General features: G+C 35.5%; 1 protein-coding gene across 22 annotated transcripts in view; it reads left to right on the forward strand.

Moving 5' to 3' along the window:
- The window catches only part of NRXN1 (neurexin 1), a 1,134,455-nt gene that overhangs the window by 554,094 nt on the left and 558,128 nt on the right, over positions 1–22,233 (forward strand). For 11 of the 22 annotated variants that reach the window (XM_050753724.1, XM_050753735.1, XM_050753728.1 and 8 more), the window contains 2 exons: positions 11,756–11,929; positions 18,904–19,023. The exons of 1 other annotated variant lie outside the window; for it this stretch is intronic. In XM_050753724.1, the coding sequence (XP_050609681.1) occupies positions 11,756–11,929; positions 18,904–19,023 (294 nt within the window). Of the gene's footprint in view, positions 1–11,755; positions 11,930–17,982; positions 18,010–18,903; positions 19,024–22,233 lie in introns of all 22 variants that reach the window. 10 more of the 22 variants (XM_050753719.1, XM_050753720.1, XM_050753731.1 and 7 more) reach the window with 1 other exon arrangement.

Raw genomic sequence — 22,233 nt, forward strand, 5'->3', positions numbered from 1 at the left:
TTTATATCTAAGTTGAGAGCCAGTAGCGATAACCTTTTTTTATCCTGTTTATATCTAAGTTGAGAGCCGGTGCCAATTTTTCACCTGCATTAAAAAGACCTATTATAGGAAAGAGCTGTTCTTTTATATTTACCCTTTATACCACTGGGTCTGCCCCACCCAAAATAAATGTTCATTTGTTTTGAAATAAGAAAAAAAAAAAACAACTGTCTTTCAAATAAGAAAAGTTATTTTGGGAAAGAAAGTCTAATTGTTCTGTACACTGTTTGAGAAAAATAACAGGTTTGCATAAGTTCTGCTACTTGTTCCCTATTTATAAGTCTCTTTTAATTTCCAGAACAGTCATTTCTAAACTCCTCTATCTATTCTACTACTGTCATTGAGAAGGTTTTAGTAAAAATAGGAGAGTGTGGTGCATCAGAAATAGAAGTAGCCTGGGAGTCAAACGCTTAAGTGCTGACATTACTATTCTTGTATTGCTTGTATTACCCTGGGCAGGTAACTAAACTTTTCAGAAGGGTAGTTTGTTCATCTGTCAGGTAGGGATAATAATAACCTTTCTACCTATTGTGAATGGTTGCAACAAGGATCAAATGGAATAAGAGATGTGAAAGTGTTACGAGAAAGGGGCCCTAATCTGGAACCCAAGAGAGGGTTTTCCTGAACCTTGTGCAAGAAGGAACTTGGGGCAAGTCCATAGAGTAAAGTGAAGGCAAGTTTATTAGAGAAGTAAAGAAATAAACAAATGCCTACTTTAAAGGCAGAGCAGCATCATGGACTGCTGAACTGAGTATACTTATAGTTATTTCTTGATTATATGCTAAACAAGGGGTGGCCTATTCATGAGTTTTCCAGAAAATGGATGGGCAATTCCTAGAACTGAGGGTTCCTCCCCTTTTTAAACCATATGGGGTAACTTTCTGACCCTGACGTTGCCATGACATTTGTAAACTGTCATGGCGCTGGTGGGAGTGTCTTTTAGCATGCTAATAAATTATAATTAGCATATAGTGAGCAGTGAGCATGGCCAGAGGTTACTTTCATTGCCTTCTTGGTTTTGGTGGCCAGATTCTTTTTTTATTTTTTATTTTTCTTTTAACTTATTTATTTTATTTAATTTATTTATTTATTTTGAGATGGAGTCTCACCCTGTCATCCAGGCTGGAGTGCAGTGGCACAATCTCGGCTCACTGCAACTTCTACCTCCCGGGTTCAAGCGATTCTCTTGCCTCAGCTTCCCAAGTAGCTGGGACTACAGGTGTGTTGCCACCATGCACAGCTAATTTGTTTTTGTTTTTAATAGAGATGGGGTTTTACCATGTTAGCCAGGATGGTCTCGATCTCCTGACCTCATGGTCTGCCCGCCTCGGTCTCCCAAAGCACTGGGATTACAGGACTGAGTCACTGCGCCCGTTAGCCAGATTCTTTACCACATCCTGTTTTATCAGCAAGGTCTTTGTGACCTGTATCTTGTGTGGATCTCCTATCTCATATGTTACTAAGAACACCTAACCTTTTGGGAATGCAGCTCAGCCCAATAGGTCTCAGCCTTATTTTACACAACCCTATTCAAGATGGAGCCACTCTGGTTCAAAAACTTGTGAAAAAAAGCACCTTTCAAACTGCACTGTTTATGCACGTATAAGGTATAGCATTTTATGTGAGGTTGAAAACCCCTGCAAATCCATATTCAGTCCCAGAAAGCATTACACAGTGAGTAAAAAAAATGAAGCCTGTAATAGTGACAGAATTGTCTGCTATAAGGAATGTCACAGGTATTTAAACTGGCTGTCATTTGGATAAGGCAAAAGGAAAAAAACTGAAACTATTTGTACCCACTTTTTACCTAAAGGTAAATTTAAATATTTAAAGCCATTAGATGAAGTTAGCTTGGCATGGATTTATATCCCTGAACTCGCACCCCATCTGCCACAATATTACTGGCATAGAGTGGGTTTAAAAGAAGATGGATTACTATACACTCCCATAGCAATTTCACTTTATTATTTCCCATTTAGCATGCCTACCAGGTTTCCTCACAGTCTGTGGCCAAACATACAAACAAAATGTCTTCCTGTTGTAAGCTGCAGAATCACACTTTAAAAAAAAAAAAACTTTTGGGGGACAGTTTTGTTTCAAAATTTAAATAAGAAACAAAAGTTCATCACGCCTGTAATCCCAGCACTTTGGGAGGCTGAGCCGGGCGGATCACGAGGTCAAGAAATCAAGACCATCCTGGCTAACATGGTGAAACCCTGTCTCTACTGAAAACACAAAAAATTAGCTAGGCGTGGTGGCGGGCGCCTGTACTCGGGAGACTGAGGCAGGAGAATGGCGTGAACCCGAGAGGCGGAGCTTGCAGTGAGCAGTGATTGTGCCACTGCACTCCATCCTGGGTGACAGTGCAAGACTCTGTCTTAAAAAAAAAAAAATTCAAAATATCGAAAGAATTATCTGTTCTGTTCATATGGATAATAACAATATTAACTCCCCAACACTCACTACAGGAAAACTTTAAGGTCTAAACTCTTATCTTATTGGGGTTGCCTCTCCCCAACTTGTCCCACATAAGTGCTGGTTTGTATTAGATTGGGACCTGGATACATACAAGTGTCTGATTTATCTCTTTGTGGGGGACAATTGAAAAGTAACTGCTATATCTAAAAATCAGATGTTGATTTTTGGTAAAAACATTTTGATAAAATTTAAAAAGTTTTGAACATAAGAATTCTACTTATGTTTCAGAATTTGAATACCTAATATTTGTTATTATGGAAGCAAATAGACTTTGTCTTTATGAGATTACTCTGTTATTATGCAGATGAGTCTCTTATTGCACAAGTTGCCCAGGAATTTGTTAACTTGCTTGGATTTTTGCTACCATTTATTACCATTACTTTTCTCAACTAGCCACAACTCTCCAAAATTTCCTGTATGTTGTCATTGTGGAGCTGTACATATTGGCCACTTGCCACTTTAAGTGTACAGGGTGCATGTCAGTCTGAATTAACTGACAATTAACAATGTTTCAGAAGACCTGGACTTACAATAAGACCCTACCCTTTTCTGGTACTGTAGCCCTAAATTGTAGTTTCTTCATCTGTGGCATGTATCCCTGATAACCTTTACTCCTCTTGTAGCTCAACAGGCAAAAACCAGGTAGAACAATATATATGCAAATGCTTGGTCAAGTTTAGGATACTTCACTAATGTCAGTTATTATTATGATAAAGTCAGAGCTGTTTTTTCTGGTTTTGACCATGGTAATGCCTGATACTGATTACCAAAGATTCAAGGCAATAAGGAGGACCTCTCTCACTCAGACAGCACTCTGTACGTTTCAGTTCATTTGTCTCAGTGATTTTTGTGAAACTCAAAGTGCTACAGCAATATACTGCTAGATGTGTAAGCCTGCTGTAGGATCAAGAACACCTGTGGCTGGCGAGGAGCCAAGAAGTAGAAGCTTCAAACTAGAAGGAATGTAACCCTAGGCGTCCTTGAGTGGTGGCCCAAAGGCTAGATGGAGTGAAACATCTGCAAATCCAAAGGAAGTACAGGTGAGGATGAACAAACTCACTATAGCAGAGCACTAGGGGTCCACACAGTTAGCTTCTCTGTGTTCTACGACGCAGAGAGCAAATAAATGTATGCCTTTCTTTGTGATAATAGCAGAGCAGATGAGTCTGGAGAGACAGTGTGAAGTGTTCATGGTGTCCATATGCCTATGGAGGATGCATGAATCAGGTCATATTTGTATATGGAGCAGCACAGAGCCAGAATGAAACAGAAGGCCAGGATAGGCTCAAATTTAATTTCCCCCAAAGGTTTTTATACTTGTTTTAATTGGAAAAGACGATTCTTACATGGGTTCTCATTACTACACACATTAATACTCCAAACTGTTTCTATACCTCTATCTTCACCTCTGTGTCTCCTTCTACAAATAAATTCAGTGTTTGTCAGTTAAAACTGGTCATGAATTACTCTATCAAGTTACTCCATCAGAAAGGGAAAAATATGCCATTGAGTTCCCTAAATTTGTATAATGACCTGAATGGCCTCACCTTTGTGTTTAAGAAAGGTCAGGCCAGGCATGGTGGCTCATGCTTATAATCCAAGGACTTTGGAAGGCCAAGGCGGGTGGATATCTGAGGTCAGGAGTTTGAGACCAGCCTGGCCAACATGGTGAAACCCAATCTCTACTAAAAATACTAAAGTTAGCTGGGTGTGATGACATGGACCTGGAATCCCAGCTACTCTGGAGGCTGAGGCAGGAGAATTGCTTGAACCTGGGAGGCAGAGGTTGCAGTGAGCCAAGATTGTGCCACCGCACTCCAGCATGGGCAACAGATCAAGACTCCATCTCAAAAAAGAAAAAAAGAAAAAAAAAAGAAATGGATCAGTAGATGAAAGGTTTTCCACAATTAAATTAATTCATTGTTGCTCAGGTGAAAGGAGCCAGGGACAAATATAAGTGCTGCCATAAAACCTTCCCTATGTCCTTATTGTTTCAATGATTATTTTTTTAATGTGAACTACTAATTCATCCATTCATTCAGTGAGTCAACAAATAATTATCAAATGCTTACTAAGTGAAAATGAGAATATGAAAGTGTTTAGGATTATTCCTTCAAATAATTTATAAACTAATGGATACATAAGGCTTCCACATACAAAGAACTGAAAAAGATAAAATCATTTTCAGAAAAGGAGTTCAATTTTTTATGAGGATTCCAAGATATTTATCTGTGGCTAAGGAAACAGGTACACATTTCCAAGGTGGATTTTGAGTTGAGTCCCCCAAGTTCAGTAGGATTTTGAAGAACAACATCAGAAGAGGAAAGGCATTCATGCTGGAAGTATTGTATACCATAAACTACGATGGAGCAGTGGGGAAATGCAGGGTTGGAGAAAGGCTGCCAACGTAGTTTGACTACAGATCGGAGTGTGGGGAAAAGATAGATATTATCTCAATCTTCTAGCTGGCAAAAGTTATTTTGGAAAGATAGTTCAAAGTTTAGCAAAAGTTTTGAAGAGACGTAATTCAGAATCCTGATCACTTCTGAGCCTTAGACTTAATTTAGATCATACAGAAAGGTATTGAAGATATCAGAACACGATGGAGTGACTGAGACAGTGTTGATGAGGAGGCTGAATGGAGACAGCGACACCAGGTAACAGGTTAGTGCCTAAAAGGTGTGTACAAGGAGAAAAGTAGATAAAAACTGGAAATGGGAATGAAATTGAAACGACAAATGTCAGAAGTATTGGCAAAGTTGAGTCATTCAGCCCTTGGTAGTAGTTTGATTCTAAGGTGTGAGATATAAAATAAAGTTCAAAATGATTTTGAAATTCCAATCTGGAGAGCAGATAGACTAGAAATGTGGCTGTTATACAACATGAAAGTCTAGAAAAAGTAATTTTATAGCAGGGGAGATGATGAAGGTTTGATTTTAGGCTGGACCTAGAAATTCAGGACAAGTCTAAAGATAATAATTTATGGTTATTTACTAAAGAAGTAAAAATAGATTGTTGTAAGACTAAATCTTTTATGTACTAAGGGAGACTAAGCTATATAGAAGTTAAAAGACGATCAATAAATCAAACTGGTGACCAATGAGCATCTCTTCAGCAAAGAGTTTCTAAAATTAATCTTTAAAAAAAAAAGATTTATTAAAGACACAGATCTTGTGTCTCAGAGCAAAACATCTACTTGAATTTACGCTTTGATTTCCATTTTGAATATTTTATAAGCCTTGAACTTAGAAATGATCTTGTATGGTTTTCATTGTTCATTTCTGTGTGGTTTGTTATAAAAGTTTCTATTTGTCTACTTGTAAGCTCAAGTAGGTTAGAGCAGTATTAACTTCCCATGCTTTTTCTTTTAGTAGTTTAATATTATTTATTTAAGCAGTCACACTTAGGCTTTCTACTAAGAAAGCAAACTAGTGTTTGTTTCTCAGATATTACAGGTCATTTTCTTTTATCTAACAGCGAGCACCTGTTTTAGAGGTTTGGATTTGTCTCCTAAAGACAGGCTCTCTCAGTTTATCTAGATAAGGTCTGACCTTCATATATTCCTTTATGTGTGACAATATTAAAACTAAAGATAATGATACAAATTTGGGGACAGAGGTCGATTGTTCCCCTAAAGGCACCCTTCCCATAGAATGTTCTCAGAAACGACCCTAGCTTGATTGCACTACTTTTGCCATCCAATCACAATAAGAATTGGGAGAAAGTGTTGCACCCAAATTTTCTCTCCAAGGTCCCGTCTTCTTAAAACGAAGTGTCTAGAATTGTCCTTTCTCTAGTCCAGCTATAGGAAAGTAAGCTAATGTGTGTGGCTTCACTTTTTCTTTTTCCCCAAATGCTAGTTATAAAAGTTTGTGAGAGCTTCCTTAATATTTCTTAGAGTTTTAGCTATTCAGCTCTATAAGGCAATTGTCCTTTTTCTATATGCTTTTTTAAAAAATTAAAATGAAAGTGAGATATTTAAGAGGTTCAAAAAAGTACATGTGAATAAACAGGAAAGCTGAGTCAAAGAACTAATTATACCTTGACACTTGCATTCTGCTACTGTAAGGCAGAGCTTGGTCTTTACTCTAATTGCCTTATGCTTCCTGTTTTAAGCAAAGAGAAAATCTCTACCACTTCATTTGTCTGCTTTTGGTTGGTGGCTCTCAAGGAAGGCCTCCAAGCTCCAACCTCTGTTCCCTAAGCCCCAGGTTAGTATCGCTTGATTCCTCTAGGGTGTTCCTACTCAAATTCCATATATGCAATGTTAAATGCAATTTTATTTCTCCTCCGGATTATTACTGCTTCAAATTCCCTAGTTTCCTAGCCTGCTTTGCTTTGATCCTTGGACTTCTCATTGTCTTTATTTATTTTTTTCAGCCAGCAGTCATAAGTTCTATAGTGGCCTCTCCTTTGGCTTTACTTATGCAATATTATTTACATAACTGAATAAATAACTTAAAACTCCTTTCTTCCAGTCAAGCCTTTTATTCTCTTTCCTAAATGCCATATAAATTTTGTATCCATGGTACATTTGTGCTGTTCCCTGTGTCTGGAATCCACATTTTTATCATTACAATAGTAATGTCTCCCATACTTTCTTCTTGTCTCAACTTTTCTATGCTCCCCCACCTTGCAACCAAAGTCCACAAAAACCTGTTATTTCTCTGATTTTCTAAGGCATGTTTAGTCTGTACCTGACAACCTGGCCCTTGGGCTTCATAGAGTTTTTTGTTTGTTTGTTTGTTTGTTTGTTTTTTGTCCTCTTAATTGCTTTGTGTCAAATTAGAAGATATTTGTCAAGCAACTTTCCATATTACCAGATTTAGTGCCACCGAATTTCAAATTAAGTCAAAGGAGCTCTGTGAGCTGCTTTTAGAATAGTGTAAGGCACACTTCCAGCACACAAATGACTGTCAACTAAATCCAATAGAAAAAATAGCATGGAAAATTTATAAAATTGACATCTTGTCACTCCAATTGTACTAGAAACAGGAGACAAACTATACTTCTCCTTCTTCTGCATTTCTCAGTGGAATAAGCATAGATTGAGGTACATCATAGATGTGTAGCCTTACAGATACACTGATATAGCCATACCAGTATCAATCATGGGCTAAGTCTATGCTTTATACTAGATGCTTCATGTACATACTTTGTAATCCTTACAGCCTTGCAAAGTAGGCATTATCAACCCCATTTCATAGATAAAGAATCTGACTCTCAAAGAAGTTATGTAACTTAACTTGCCTACATTGAGAGAGCCAGTAGGTGGCAGAACCAGGGTTTGTAGACAGAGGAAACCAAAATGCCTGTGCAGTGTTCCCTAGTCAATACTGCTCAACTACTGGGGAATGGGTAGTCATGATATCACCCCAGTTCATTCACAGATAACACTCTTGAGAGGAACATAGTGCCTGTGTATATACAGTACTAAAAATAAGTGTATTATTGAGATTATTTTTAGAAAATCACCCCCTCAACATTTAAGTTTTTGGTATTATACATGTTCTCTACATCTTTTGCTGAAAGTGTCCCAATTCAACCTTTGCCTTATCAGTTGCCTACATGGTCCTTAAAGCATATGAATTAAAAATTAGCCACTCATTTTGAAGAAGTGGTAACAGGCTAGCTTCATATCTGCAGGAAACTTGGCTTTTAATGGTTGCCCATCCAGGCTCTTGTTCATAAACAGGGCCATTAAGTATATCGTCTTTCACATGCACAGGGATTCACCTGCAGGACCCATTAGTGCTAATGGGTCATTTTTTTTTTTTTTTCACCCATCACTTCAAGGATCAAAAAGAGAACCTGCATCTTTGATAAAGTGATAATGGTACACAGGGCTCAGACCACTAAAGGAGTTTCTTTGTTCTCTTCATGTGGCAACCCACCAAGGGACTTTAGACCACTATTTGCTATATCAAAGAGTTTATAAACAGTACTAAGCGGTGGTGCTAAGTACAGCTTCAGTAATGAAAATAAGAATGAGTCCCCTACTTAGAAACCCAACCTCATCTACCTTAGTATGTTTGAAGCTTGTATCTCACAGTGCTTGAATTGATATTTTCTGCTCTTTCGTAACTCAAGGGAAAGATTACTAGTTCTCTTCAATAAGCTTTACAATGTTGTCAGGCAAATAAGTTTGCTAATAGAAAAACATAGGGATTGTGGTAGCAAGTGGGAAAAGGAAGTAAGTTAGTGCATTTTATAATTAGCACTTTCCTCATGTGTTGCCTTACTGTTCCTCTTTTTTTTATTCTTTTTCTACTGTGGCCTCAATCCATAAGGTGGCTGACAATATTGATTGAGGGCCAACCGTGCTTAGAGCCCAGTACTAGGCACTGTGGGAAACACAGTCTCTCTCCTTCAGGAGTTTACAATCAGACAGAGAAAGATTTATTAGTAAATATATAGTATTCCATACATAATTTTTACTACTGAGTTCTACATCTGAAAAGCCTAAAGCTGTGCCAAGAACTCTTCATTCAATTCCCCACTCTACTACATTCATTAGGCCTGGAGGAGAGCAGAAATTTCCTAACAAATTTTGTTCAACAAATGAAAGGAGTAGGTAGTATTTCCTTTCATTGCTATTCATCATGTCAAATTACAAATCTCAGCCCACAATCTCTGATGTACAAGAAATGTAACTTTTCTATTTTCTATAACTCACCTTGATTTCTATTTTGAGCTTTGATTCTTTGAGTTAGTGAAGGTACAATCTCAGGCAATCTTAGTTCCTTTCTTTTTCTGGTATCATATCTAAATAACTCAGTGGGGGGAGTTCCACCGTACTCTTTTTTTTTTTTGTTGGGGCGGGGGGTGGGTAAAGAGAGGTGGCATGGAAGCTTGTTTCAAATATTCTAGAGTGCTCACTGAGCTGCTACCCAGCGTCTTCATTCTTGTGTGCATGACCCAACCCCTTTAGGTTATTTTACTTTTTTTTTTTTTCTTTTTTCTTTCTTTCTTTTGTTTTGCTATTTCTGTGCCAGTCTGGAAATTGTTCTATATCTCCCATGGCACAGAGGAGTACAGAACGTTCTGTGAGACTGTCTAAGCTCTCAGGTTATCTAAGTCCACCATGTACCCATTTCTTTTCAGAGATCTCACTGCTCCCTCTTAGTTCTCCTGAGGAAATGCACAGAGGTTTGCATTACTCTTTGAAACTTACCAGAGGTTTTGAGATTCACCAGAGCTCAGTCTTTAAATTAGAAATCAACACCCTCTTTGGCATTTGCCAATGGCTATGCTTGCACAAGTAGGTTCTTCCAACTTCATCTCCTGCTTGCCTGAATGAGGAATAGGAAAGCTTTACTTTTCTTATGCAAACTCCAATGTATTCTCTTCCATTCCTCGAAGAGTCTAGGTTTTTTAGACTTAAATACAGAAAGCTAATTTTGTATCTTTGATTTCTGATTCATATCCTTTCTCTGAGGCAACTAAAACACAATGGCTTGAAATTTAAGTGACAGCAAAAACAAAGGACAGAATGGAAATATGGAAGGAAAATCAAATAATACTTCAAAAATAGTATCCCCTCCCCGACCAAAACCATGCTGTCTTTTAATATTAAGGATGATGGTTAATAGTCAGTAGATTTTGCTTTATGTAAAAGGAGGGGAAGTAAATATATCCAGTACTTTCAGTGCAAATTATATAGTTATAAAACTTAAGTTTTAGTTAGTAGGTCAAGGACCTAAGTTCTCAGTTTTTAAACATTAAATGACTTTGAGTATGCCACATGATCCCTCTATTTCAATTTATTCATCAGTACAGTTCAAGAGTGTTGTATCTGCGGTTTGATTTTACCCTACTTACAAACTAATAGGTTAGCTTATTACTGTTTAATGAGTGCCTGCAGAAGACAGGATATTTCTGGATGCGAGACCAAGGAATTTGTTACTTACAGCTCAACAAATAGTCTGTGTATCAGTTCTCTTTGTTCCCAAGTCTCATGAAGACAACACAGAAGGACACAGTTGAACAGTAAGATTCCAGGATTTTTGTGTTATACTGGGGAAAATGTGCCAAGTAACATGAAGTTGAATAGAATGGTTAACATGAGAAAGTTCAAAAGAAAATGAAAGTTAAAGAAATAGCTACAAAGATTATGTTACATAACTTGTAGACTGGAGCTGTAGCAGCATATTACTGAATTTTGAGCTCAGCTTCCTTATGTTCCACGTTGATTAAATGTTTACTAAAGTCAGTTATTGAATTTATTGAATATTATCCAGATATGGTAAATAATCTGAAATAGAAAAAGAAACAGAATCCAACATAGATTGAAACCTCTCTCTTTTTTTTTTTTTTTTTGGTAATAGTTCATAAAGTTGGGGAATCTCAAACTTAGAGACAAAAAGTTGGGAAAGCTAAGCAATGTGTTCCATTAGAAACTGCAATAAAATTAGAAAAATAAGTTTAAAACTTGGTAACGGATTTCAGAGCAGCCTAAAAATTCAAAGTAGTGTAATTTTACCTAAAAACAGAAACACCCGAAGAAGGATGTAACTTTCACTTATATACAGACTATTATGTGAGTTATTGAACAAGAGAGGTGCAAGCAAGGATAGCGGGCTTCAGCCCAGTATAGAAGGTGACTTCAGATACAAGTAGAAATTTGTTGAACTTCTGATGAAATGAAAGACACAGAGATCTCTAAGCAGAAGGTGAATTTAGTAATAATGCCTGTTGACTGTGTGTCCACTACATACTTTTGCTCTGGTGGATGCTGTATATATTTCATCTCATTTAATCATCATGAAACCCTCTGGTGAAGGTTTTTATTGTTCCTATTTTAGAAACAATGATACTAATAATTAGAGAAACTAGTATGTGTGTGTATATATATATACGTGTGTGTGTGTGTGTGTGTGTGTGTGTGTGTGTGTGTATATATATATATATATATTCAGAGATGTAGGGCTTGCAAGTAACCAGGCCTGGATTTCAACGCAGGGGTATGCGTCTCTATAGCTAGCCCACATTCCTTCCATTTGGCCACATAATATGGAATTACTTTAGTTCTCTATAGAAATAGCTTTTAGAAATGTCTCCTAGTGCCAGTATATTATTCAAACACCTCTATTGTTTAACACTTCGAGGAAAACAACTGGTCATAAATTTACATTTTTATTAACTTAATGAAAAACCTCCCTGTTTTTTCTCCATCCTACTGTGTGTTTAAAGTCAATGACGTGGTACTTTTGTAACAAAGACTTTGATCTTCTTGCAGGTGACTTATATATAGGAGGAGTAGCTAAAGAAACATACAAATCCTTACCAAAACTTGTACATGCCAAAGAAGGCTTTCAAGGCTGCCTGGCATCAGTTGATTTAAATGGACGGCTTCCGGACCTCATCTCAGATGCTCTTTTCTGCAATGGACAGATCGAGAGAGGATGTGAAGGTATTAGATTTTTGTCATCATGCCCTAAATAATTCTAATTCCACCTGTTTAACTGGCAACGAATCTCACTGTCCAGTAAAATTCTCATAACTGGTCAAATACCTAATTTGGGCTTAGACATCCTTATTCATGTTTTCAATTTTTTATCTCATAAACCTTAAATTTTCTGTATGGTTTGAAAGCCCACATTAATGCCCAATGTAAAATGGGAGCTATACCTATGGATTTTTTTTTTCTTTTTTGAGTTATGTAGTACATTTGATTAGTTTGTTAATCAGTTCTATGATCCTTGCTTTATAGCATTAAACAAATACTACTCCAGCAAGTATTAATCAGCTTGTGCCCATTTTTAAAAATCTACATTCTTTTTTGTTTTAATTTTAAGTCCAGGGGGTACATGTGCAGGTTTGTTATGTAAGTAAACTTGTGTCATGGGGGTTTGTTGTACAGATGATTTTGCCACTTAAGTATTAAGCCTGGTACCCATGAGTTATTTTTCCTGATCCTCTCCATCCTCTCACTCTCCACCCTGCAGTAGGCCCCAGTATCTGTTGATCCCCTCTATGTGTTCATGTGTTCTTATCATTTAGCTCTCACTTATAGGTGAGAACAGGCAGTATTTGGTTTTCTATTCCTGCATTAGTTTGCTAAGGATAATGAGAAGTCACTATGTCAGAAAGACATCTGCAAACATATATCTATCACTGCACAATGCACAATTACAGATATATGGAATCTACCTAAGTGCCTATAAGCCAATGAGTGGATAAAAAAAAATGTGATATGTATATACCATGGAATACTACTCAGCCATAAAAAGAACAAAATAATGTCTTTTGTAGCAACTTGGATGGAACTGGAGGCCTATATTCTAAGTGAAGTGACTCAGGAATAGAAAACCAAATGCTTCATGGTACTCACTTGTAAGTGAGAGCTGCACTATGGGTACACAAAAGCATACAGCATGGTATAAGGGACATTGGAGACTCAGAAGCTGGAATGGTGGGAAGGGGATTGAATGATGAAAAACTATCTATTGGGTACAATGTACAAGACTTGAGTGACAGGTTCACTGAAGTGTTAGACTTCACGACTATACAGTTCATCCATGTAACCGAAAACCACTTGTACACCTAAAGCTACTGAAATTAACAAATATTTTAAAATAAAAATAAGTAAAAATCTATATCCAATAGCAAATAATAAGAGAATGAAGTTCAGATACCCCATTCTCATCACTATTCAATTGATGTGTACCTGGCAGAAACAGTGTATCCTGTATATTTTCAGTTTATTTTAGCAAAATCAGGTTTCTTGTATTACCCCAGGCTAATATTCATACATCAGAAATGCACCAAAGTGTCTTCTTTTCTTTTGTGCTCTCTATCAGACCAAGATCTGTAGGAGTACTTTTTGATTGCTACTTTCATTTTAGATAATTTTCACTTCAACACCTCAGATTATTTGAGCAAATTCTTCCTCCATAAATGTAATTTAATCACATTATCATGAATTTTGTGGCTCTGGATGTGTTGCTGCTTCTTCTGTAATACTGAACACAGTTTGGGCCATTTTGAAAATTTTAGATTTATGAGGAGATTTTATATGGGAGAAGAAGAAAGAAATTTGAATTCCTGTCCCCCAGCTGATTATGAATCATTTATTCTCAGCCAAAATAATGCCATTATATTTAGCAATTACTAAAGTACATGGAAATTTTATATTTGAAAATACATTTGTTTCCTCTGTGCCGCATATGTTTCAATGAAATGTTAGGTGAAATTCAGACTGTATTTCAATAATACCAGAGGATAACGTTATTAATGGAAGGTGTTGTTGAGTTCATTTTTAATGTTATTAGTATATTTCCTTATTTGATATTTTGGCATAATGCATCAGTAAAACATATGCAAACTATGTTTTTTTTTCCTTTTAGTTAATTTTAATTAAGAGAAACAAAATTGTTAAGGGGATCAATTCCCATTAGTGGATGAACACAAGAATGTGGGACAACATAATTCTTGGAGGTGATCTCATTAGTGAGAATGTGTACATTTATTTTGTTTTATTTTTTAAAGAAAGGTATTACAATCCCTTATGGAACATATTTGTTAAAAATAGGCCTTTCTACAAGTTGCTTGGTATGTGACTTCTCACCTACAAGAAATGGTGAGAGCAGACAGATATACCCAATGAGATAGAAAACAAGAGGCAAACACACAGGACCCCACCACTGGTATATAATGTGAGTGAGTGGGTGGAAGCAAGTAGATTAATATGAGCAAGACCTACTAACAAAGGACATTTGCAGTAATGATGTTTGGTGTTGTTTACCCATATAATCTAGTAAGAAATTTGGTTACAATGATTAATTCCACATTAAACTCTTATTTGAACATCTGAACTCAGTCACTAATGGCATTGGTTCTTTCCTTATCTAGAATGCTTTATGTATCTGAGCTTTTATAATTTTCACCCCCTGACACCCCATTTTTTCTTTACTCTTAGATTATTACTTTCTGTCCTGATTCTTTCATTCCAACATCAAGGTGAACAACTTTTAATTTACTATTATTTCTGACCTGTATAGTTTCTAGGAATAATCTTAGATTTAACTGTTATAGGTACAGGTGATACTATTCACACATTTTTTTAAGATTAGTGATTTAACTGTAGATACCTAATAAATTCTCTTTCTAAAGATTGTTATCTCATGGAATTTGAGTCTAAACCACGTTGGAATCACTTAACTTCCATATCCGTATTGATGGGACTACTTAGCATATGTTTGGTATAACCTAATAATATCTTGTGAGGATTTTCCATTGTTCCTACCCAATACACCCACATATCTCTAAGCCTCTTGCATACAAAAAGTTTTTGATCTTCCCTTAATAATCATTTGTTGCCTTTTATTTCTAACATATTTCAGTGGGTAATAATTCATTTTATTTATAAAATGCACCTCAGCTAGAGTACGTATTTTAACCTGTCAAAGTCTATTTAGATTATTGTTTCCTGAATGTTAGCCTATGTCAGGAATCACTTACAGAATCATTAAAACCCAAATCACTAGATTACAACCCTCTGGGTTTCTAATTCAGTAGATCTGAGACTGAGCCCTAGAATTTCCATTTCTAACAAATTCCCAAGTGATGCTGATGCTATTACACTGGAGACTATACTTTGGATGCTTTTTTTTCTGTTTATGTAACAGAAAATGGATACTGGTAATCAACCAATAAGCAGGCCTACTAAAGTCAAGATAACATCTCTACATAAAATCAGTGAAATTTTAACAGATGCTCTTTTTATACAACTGTGACATTCAGCTCTAGGCTCCATTATATCTATAGGAATAATTTTCTGTTTAATTATGACAGCTATCATTGATTAAACACTGGTGGGAATATGTTTACCTATACTATCTCATTTAATCATCAAATCTCTGTAAATTAGGTATCATTGCCCTTTTCTTAATGAGTAGGTTGAGCCTCAGAAAAGTAAGGTGACATTCCTAAGTTCACACACCTAATAAGTGGATGATACAAGTTTCAAACCCGAGTTTACCTTACTTGAAAGCAGAGACACCTAACCTCTTTTGTCTATTATTCTTTGGTTTCTAGAAATTGTAGTTTTACCTTCATTTTTATTTCCCTTTTAGACATATTATTAATTTAAATAACTTGATACAAATGTCCTTGTTGCTTTTTCCCAATTTTATTAAGTGATTAAAAAAAAGAATATTACATAACTAAAAAGAAAAATAAATTTAAGGCTCTGCCTTGTGTAATGCCTATTAATGTTTAAATACTGTTCTAGAAGGTGAGTACTTTGAAAAATGTGTCTTGCCAGGCACACGAATGCATTGTTTTGTAATTCCTGAATATAAAAAGACTATTGTGATAATGAAAATAAAATAAAGCACGTCTGTATGCTTATATAGAAGCGTGGCAGGTACTCTGAGTTGCTGCTCTACAATATGGGCAGATTATTTTTCTAAGATTGTAGTTTTATTATTTTTAGAGTTTAGCGTTGTTTCTCAATTGCATTTCTGATAATTTTTGAAAAAAACAAAAACCAAAATCTGGATCTTCATTAGTTCTTGCTTCTGATCTTTTCTTCTGCTGTGCAGGTCAGAGAGCAAATAGCTATTTGATAAAATGGCATCTCCCCAAACTGGGCTTGTGTTACTCCCCGTTTATTTGCTTAACACTGAAAGAACTATGCTAAGGAATATTGCTTTGAGATTTTTTTTTAAAATATGCTAATTTTTTTTATCTCTAATGCCATCGGATAAAGATCAGTAGACCACTTACCTCTCACAGTTTGGAACAAAAATTAATACTGAGCAATTAAGTGGTTCTTATTTCTTTGCTACAAAGAACTAAGTTGAGTTTAGTGGTTCTTAGTTCTTTCTTAAAAAGAACTTTGTTACAAAGAACTGGCTGGGCGCGGTGGCTCACGCTGTAATCCCAGCATTTTGGGAGGCCGAGGCGGGTGGATCACGAGGTCAGGAGATAGAGATCATCCTGGCTAACACGGTGAAACCCCTTCTCTACTAAAAAATACAAAAAAATATTAGCTGGGCGTGGTGGCGGGCGCTTGTAGTCCCAGCTACGCAGGAGGCTGAGGCAGGAGAATGGCGTGAACCCGGGAGGCGGAGCTTGCAGTGAGCCGAGATCCAGCCACTGCACTCCAGCCTGGGCAACAGAGCGAGACTGCGTGGCAAAACAAACAAACAAAAAAAAAAAACAAACAAAAAAAACTGTTACATTTCTTCAGGTTTCCTGGACTTGGGAGGTCTTATTATTATTACTACTTGCATAAAATACTATTTTTGTTTTTATTATTGTTATACCTATTGCTGTTATTATTATTATTGTAGAATTAAGATATACAATATTATGGTTTCTGAATTTGTGAATTCTCATATGCTAGGCTAAATTCAATAACATTCAGTAAAGAATGCCTTTACTGAAAAATTTGTAATAGAAATGTGATGATAAGGTACATGTACATGTTTAGAAGCCATTTTCAAAATCATCTGTTTATATAAAGTAAAATTACAGAAAATTCTCATTTATTCACTAAAACAGGCACCTCAGAGGCTGTCTCTTTTATATTAATAGCATCTAATTAGCTGATGTCTGTTTTTCTATCTTTATAAAATCTGTATGTTTATTTACTAGAAAATATATTTAGTTTATACTCTAAAGCTATTTAGGTAGACTGTATTCCCTTTTCACCCTTCTCTAAGATAGTTCCTATTGGTGAGGTTTTACTGTAACAGTTATTAACAGGGAAGTTTATAAGAGTTGAAGACAGTTGTGAAAGTGTAGAAAATACAGATGTAACTCTGAAATTCATAAGTGGCATATTCCCAATCTGGTAAGTTCAAGGATAAACGCTGCACATGGAAATTTTATTAGGAAAATTCCTTTATGAGGGATTATATTGCAGTTTTTCTTCCATTCTTCCTACTTCTTTCATCCACTCTAAATGATATACAGTATCATTTATGCAGTATTTGGTTGGTGTCACTCTAAAGTCCAGCTGTTGTCAGTGAATGGCTGGCATTACAGTTTGAAGCCTTAATTGCAAGAGCAAGATAAAAGATCTAGAGGGAAAAACATAGAAAGGGATAATTGCTCTGCTAATGATCATAGTCTACACTGTATCTGCACATGATGAATGGTACTGCATGTTCCAAATAAGCAAAACGTCACTTTGGTAATGCATTCATATCTATCCAAGAGAGGAAACATACAAAGGCCCTTTTAATTTTCCTTCATTACATGTCATTGGCTCAATTAACCATTATATATGTATACATATGTACAATTAAATTCTAATAAATTACCGCTTTCTCATTTTTGGCTTCTCTTAAGATTTATGGCTGTTAGTATTAATTTGTTTGCTCTACATAGCATTTTTCTCCCCCTTTACAGCAGCATGCCTTTTGAATCTGAACGTTCTTCTGTGTTTGCCCCATTTCAGTATTGCTTACTAACATTTAATATATTTTGCTTTTTTTAATTTTGCTGACAAAGTTGCATTGATGAAAGCTGACTTGCAAGGTAGATAGCCCTGTGTGTATAAAACAAGACTGAAACCCCATAATACACAGTGGAAACCCTAAAATAACATATTTTACATTTTTGCAGTAACTGTTATTTGGGTTTGGATTTCATTTTTTTCCTTTCTTGAACGTTGTGCAAGAAGCCTTTGTAGTATAGTTTGTATAAAGGCTTTCAGTCTTGAATATGTTTGTATAGTGATTGCCTTTAGTGCTTTGATCATGCTTTTTTCAGTTCTTTGTTTTTCAGTGTTCTAGTTATGATTCTTTAGAAATAGACTAGCATTCTTTTTACTTGTATGTTAAATGGGGGCATGTCATTTATATGGAGTTTTTAATTTTATGTTTTATTGCATGAAATCGTTAAAGCATGTGAACTGATACTTGCCAACATACCTATTCAAAACACCCAGCAATCATAACTTTATCCTTCTGAAACCTCTAGGGCATTTTTGCATAACTCTCTTCAGTTATTTTGCCAATCTTATCTCAATTTCATGAAGTTATAATCTCCATTTCTCATTATGTCTATATTCATTGGTCAGAATGTTAAGGAGATCCATTCATTTTCTAAAATCCAAATGGTAATAAAGAATTATTGAAGTTGGAATGAGATTACCTGCTATGATAATCATACTAGAAGCTATGTGCTTGCTTTTGCTATTTGTTGGTTTAGTTTATGATTATAATGTATTTTATCCTATACTTGAAACTTAAGAAAACCTTCATATTACAGCCTCTCAGTTCCTAATTCAGGTGTGTGAACTAGAACTTTCAAAACGAGTTTGGACATATCATCTGAGGTGTTGGCAACTACTATATGTGATCTAGCTCATGTATAAAACACTTTTGGATTTTTTTTAAGAACCCAAGTTTCCTTTGGATTGTTTTGCAGGCCCCAGCACAACCTGCCAAGAGGACTCATGTTCCAATCAAGGTGTGTGCTTGCAACAATGGGATGGCTTCAGCTGTGACTGTAGTATGACTTCCTTCAGTGGACCACTCTGCAATGACCGTAAGTACCTCTCTGATTATGGACTGATACTCATCGTTGCTTCCAGTTACTGTTTGATATCTAAAGTCTAACGTTGAAAGTCCTTATATTAACTCTGAGTCAGTCAAACTGTCATAACCCATAGAAGCAGTTGTTTCTACAGAAAGAACAGTTTTGAAATAATTGTTAAAGTGGCTAAATCCTGTGATGATGGTGATTCTTTGGTTTTTGGGTTTATTTATTTTTTTAATTACTAATGATCACCTTGTTCAAAATAATGTTTTTCATTTCCAATATATGACAACTCTCCCTTAGTTTTTGAAAGAATCTTCATATTGTTTTATATTAAATAATACTTAATTTCGTATGATTATGTCTCAAGGGCTGTAATTTTAGTGAACGGTTACAAGTCTAATTTTTCACTCTGTGTACATCTCTTTAAGCCCATTGCTGCCTTTTACTTTAAAAAAAATACGTTCAAACATTATCCTTCAGGCATTCTCCCTTGTATCTTAGCAGCTTATGTTTTTCTCCTTAAAAATCCTTTAACTGAGTATTGCAATATAAGCATGAAAATGAAACACAACATTCACATTATATCATGGCATATCTGCTAGTGCCTAATTTCTATCACAGCAGTGAGGGTTTGAAGATGGAGTTAACTGATCTATAAGATGAAGTTCTGTATCTTAATGTTCAAGTAGGTCCTGATTTATAGCACATCATCAAAATGATAAAAGAATTTCATACAAAACATCGCATTCTGCCATATTAAGAGAATATTCCTGACAAATTCACCTGGTTGTAAAATAGAATACGTGCTATATGTTGTCAGTGCTACGACATTTAAGCTAAAGCTCCAGGATGATGGAATAGAAGATGTAATGATTGAAGGTTTGGATTTTGCAGCAGAGGCTGAATTTGAATGTGGATTTAAAGAAAGAGTAGAGCTTGTTCATTTTGACCTTTGTCTATTTGAGACTGTATTCATGTCAACAGATATGTGCATCACAATGTAGAAGATGGGGTCAACCTCCAGTAATCCACTGAACTGAGTTGTTGCAGCCTAGCAATAAAGTACAATTTACCTGCTGTCTTCAAATTTCCGTTCCAACATATTGACTATAGGAAAAACACACAACCAATACAGAGTAAAAATTTATGTAGAAGAGGCCTTTAACAACCATGCCACTGTAGACGGAGAAGTATTTGTTATTTATTTTACTAGTTTCATCTCCCATAGAATTACAGTAAACCTGAAGCAATAAACATGTATTCAAATCATCATACATTTGCGAACACTGTGTTTCTGCAAGGCAAATCACACTTAAAACACAACAACGCCATTTTGGGTTATATAAACAACTTTACATAAAGTCTGAATAAATATATATACATAAAGCAACCTTACATGTGCTTTTCATAAGGATATGTATATATGTCTATAGACAAATTACTTCCTGCATTTGTTCCTGCTTCACAGAAAATGGCATAAATTTATTTTCAAGGACAATCAGAAGACTGAATATTTGTTAAGTTTTTATTATCGCAAATTTTTCATCCTGAATACGATCCTGACAGATGTATGACTACATGTGGTAGTTGAGAGGGATTTTTTTGGTGTGAAAATATTTTTCATGTTGCTAAAGAACTTTTTCTGCCAAACTAGGCTTAATCTAGTTTCCATGTTTTACAAAACAGTTGCCATTTGGTTGTGGCAGACTGTGTATCCTCATATACCAGTTAAATATAAAGAATATAATTTTATGTATGTATTTGTTAGACTTTTCCTAAAGAAACATCAAGATACAACCTTAAGTATCATGCTGTCTTCAAATCATTTTTACAGAAAACTATTTTAATGCTGCTGTTGGGTGATAGTACTGGTGATGACAATGATAAGGCTATTTGTTATTTTCTTGTAAATAGGTAAATGTCATTCAATAAATGTGTCTCCTGATATGCCTCTTGCACAAATCAGCATTAAAATTACTTTAGAGAGCTCTCAGAATACATGCATTTTGATTAAATCATTACCTCTTAGTGGGTTTTCTGAAAATGTGAAATGGTTCCTTGGCTTATACATTGGAATTTCAGTGGTGAGAATACATAGACATAAATCAATATTTTAAAGCAAATCTTATTTTGTATCAATTATAATTGGTAGAAGATATAGTAGCAATTGTTACTTTGAAGTTGTGGAATTAATAAGCAGTAGAAATAGCATGCAACACTTTCCTCACTTTTTAAATGGATCAAAATAAATCTTGTCTCTACATCTCACTGTTTTTCTATAAGATGCACAAATAAAATTAGTGTGATTCCTGGGATTTTAACAAACTCCTTTACTGTATAGAAGATGATTTTTCTTTTAAAATAAAGCCATTTAAGGCATTTCATTTCTTAATGAAATTTTCATCTCTAGGTTAGTTATTTATTCATAAATTCTGTGACTGCAGCCTCCAATTACATAGAAAACAAAAAAGAAAATAGAAATAAAACTTTTTAATGGGGGAACGAACATTCCACATTACAAATGAGACCTTCCCTCCCCAAAAATAGAATTTCTAAATGTCATCTCACTGATAAGTTTCACAGAGTGGGTTAGGGTAACTAGAAAAATTTATTTATATTAGCCTGGAGATATAATTAACAATGGGAAGATGGGAATACTTTATAGCTTGTAAATGTAATCTTGGATAAATCACACCAATTAATTGAACTGAAAGGAATCTTTCAAAAAGAAGTGCTATTCAAAATGATGCCAAAGGTTGTTTTTAGAGAAATGTGTTTGTGAAACCCTTTCTTCCCTGGAAAATTGCCGTCTAAGTGACCTACTCATTGACAAAACAATTGTTCTGTGCATGTGTGTATGTGGATTTGCATGTGTGTGTGTAGGGTAATGTCATATACTCACCTCCTCAAGTTGTCTTCCATACCAATACCAAATTTTAGATCCTCTGTGTAATTTTTCTGATATATATTGTAATTTCTTAGCTATCTCCCATTTCTTATTCCTCTTTCCGCTGATCCATTCTGTGCCTCTCTGCCGGTTTCGTTCTTTCTTCCTATTCCTCCTAGATTAAATGTCATCATTCTCTTCTAATTCTCCTATCCAGAGGCAATATTTTTTTTTTCTCCTCTGGCTTCCTATATAATTTTGTTTATGCTATTTGATTGGCCATAATTTTTTCCTTATAGTTACTTGTGTTTAGTCTTATCTCCCTATAA

This window comes from Macaca thibetana, chromosome 13 (genome assembly GCF_024542745.1).
Source record: "Macaca thibetana thibetana isolate TM-01 chromosome 13, ASM2454274v1, whole genome shotgun sequence".
NCBI classification, from domain to species: domain Eukaryota; kingdom Metazoa; phylum Chordata; class Mammalia; order Primates; family Cercopithecidae; genus Macaca; species Macaca thibetana.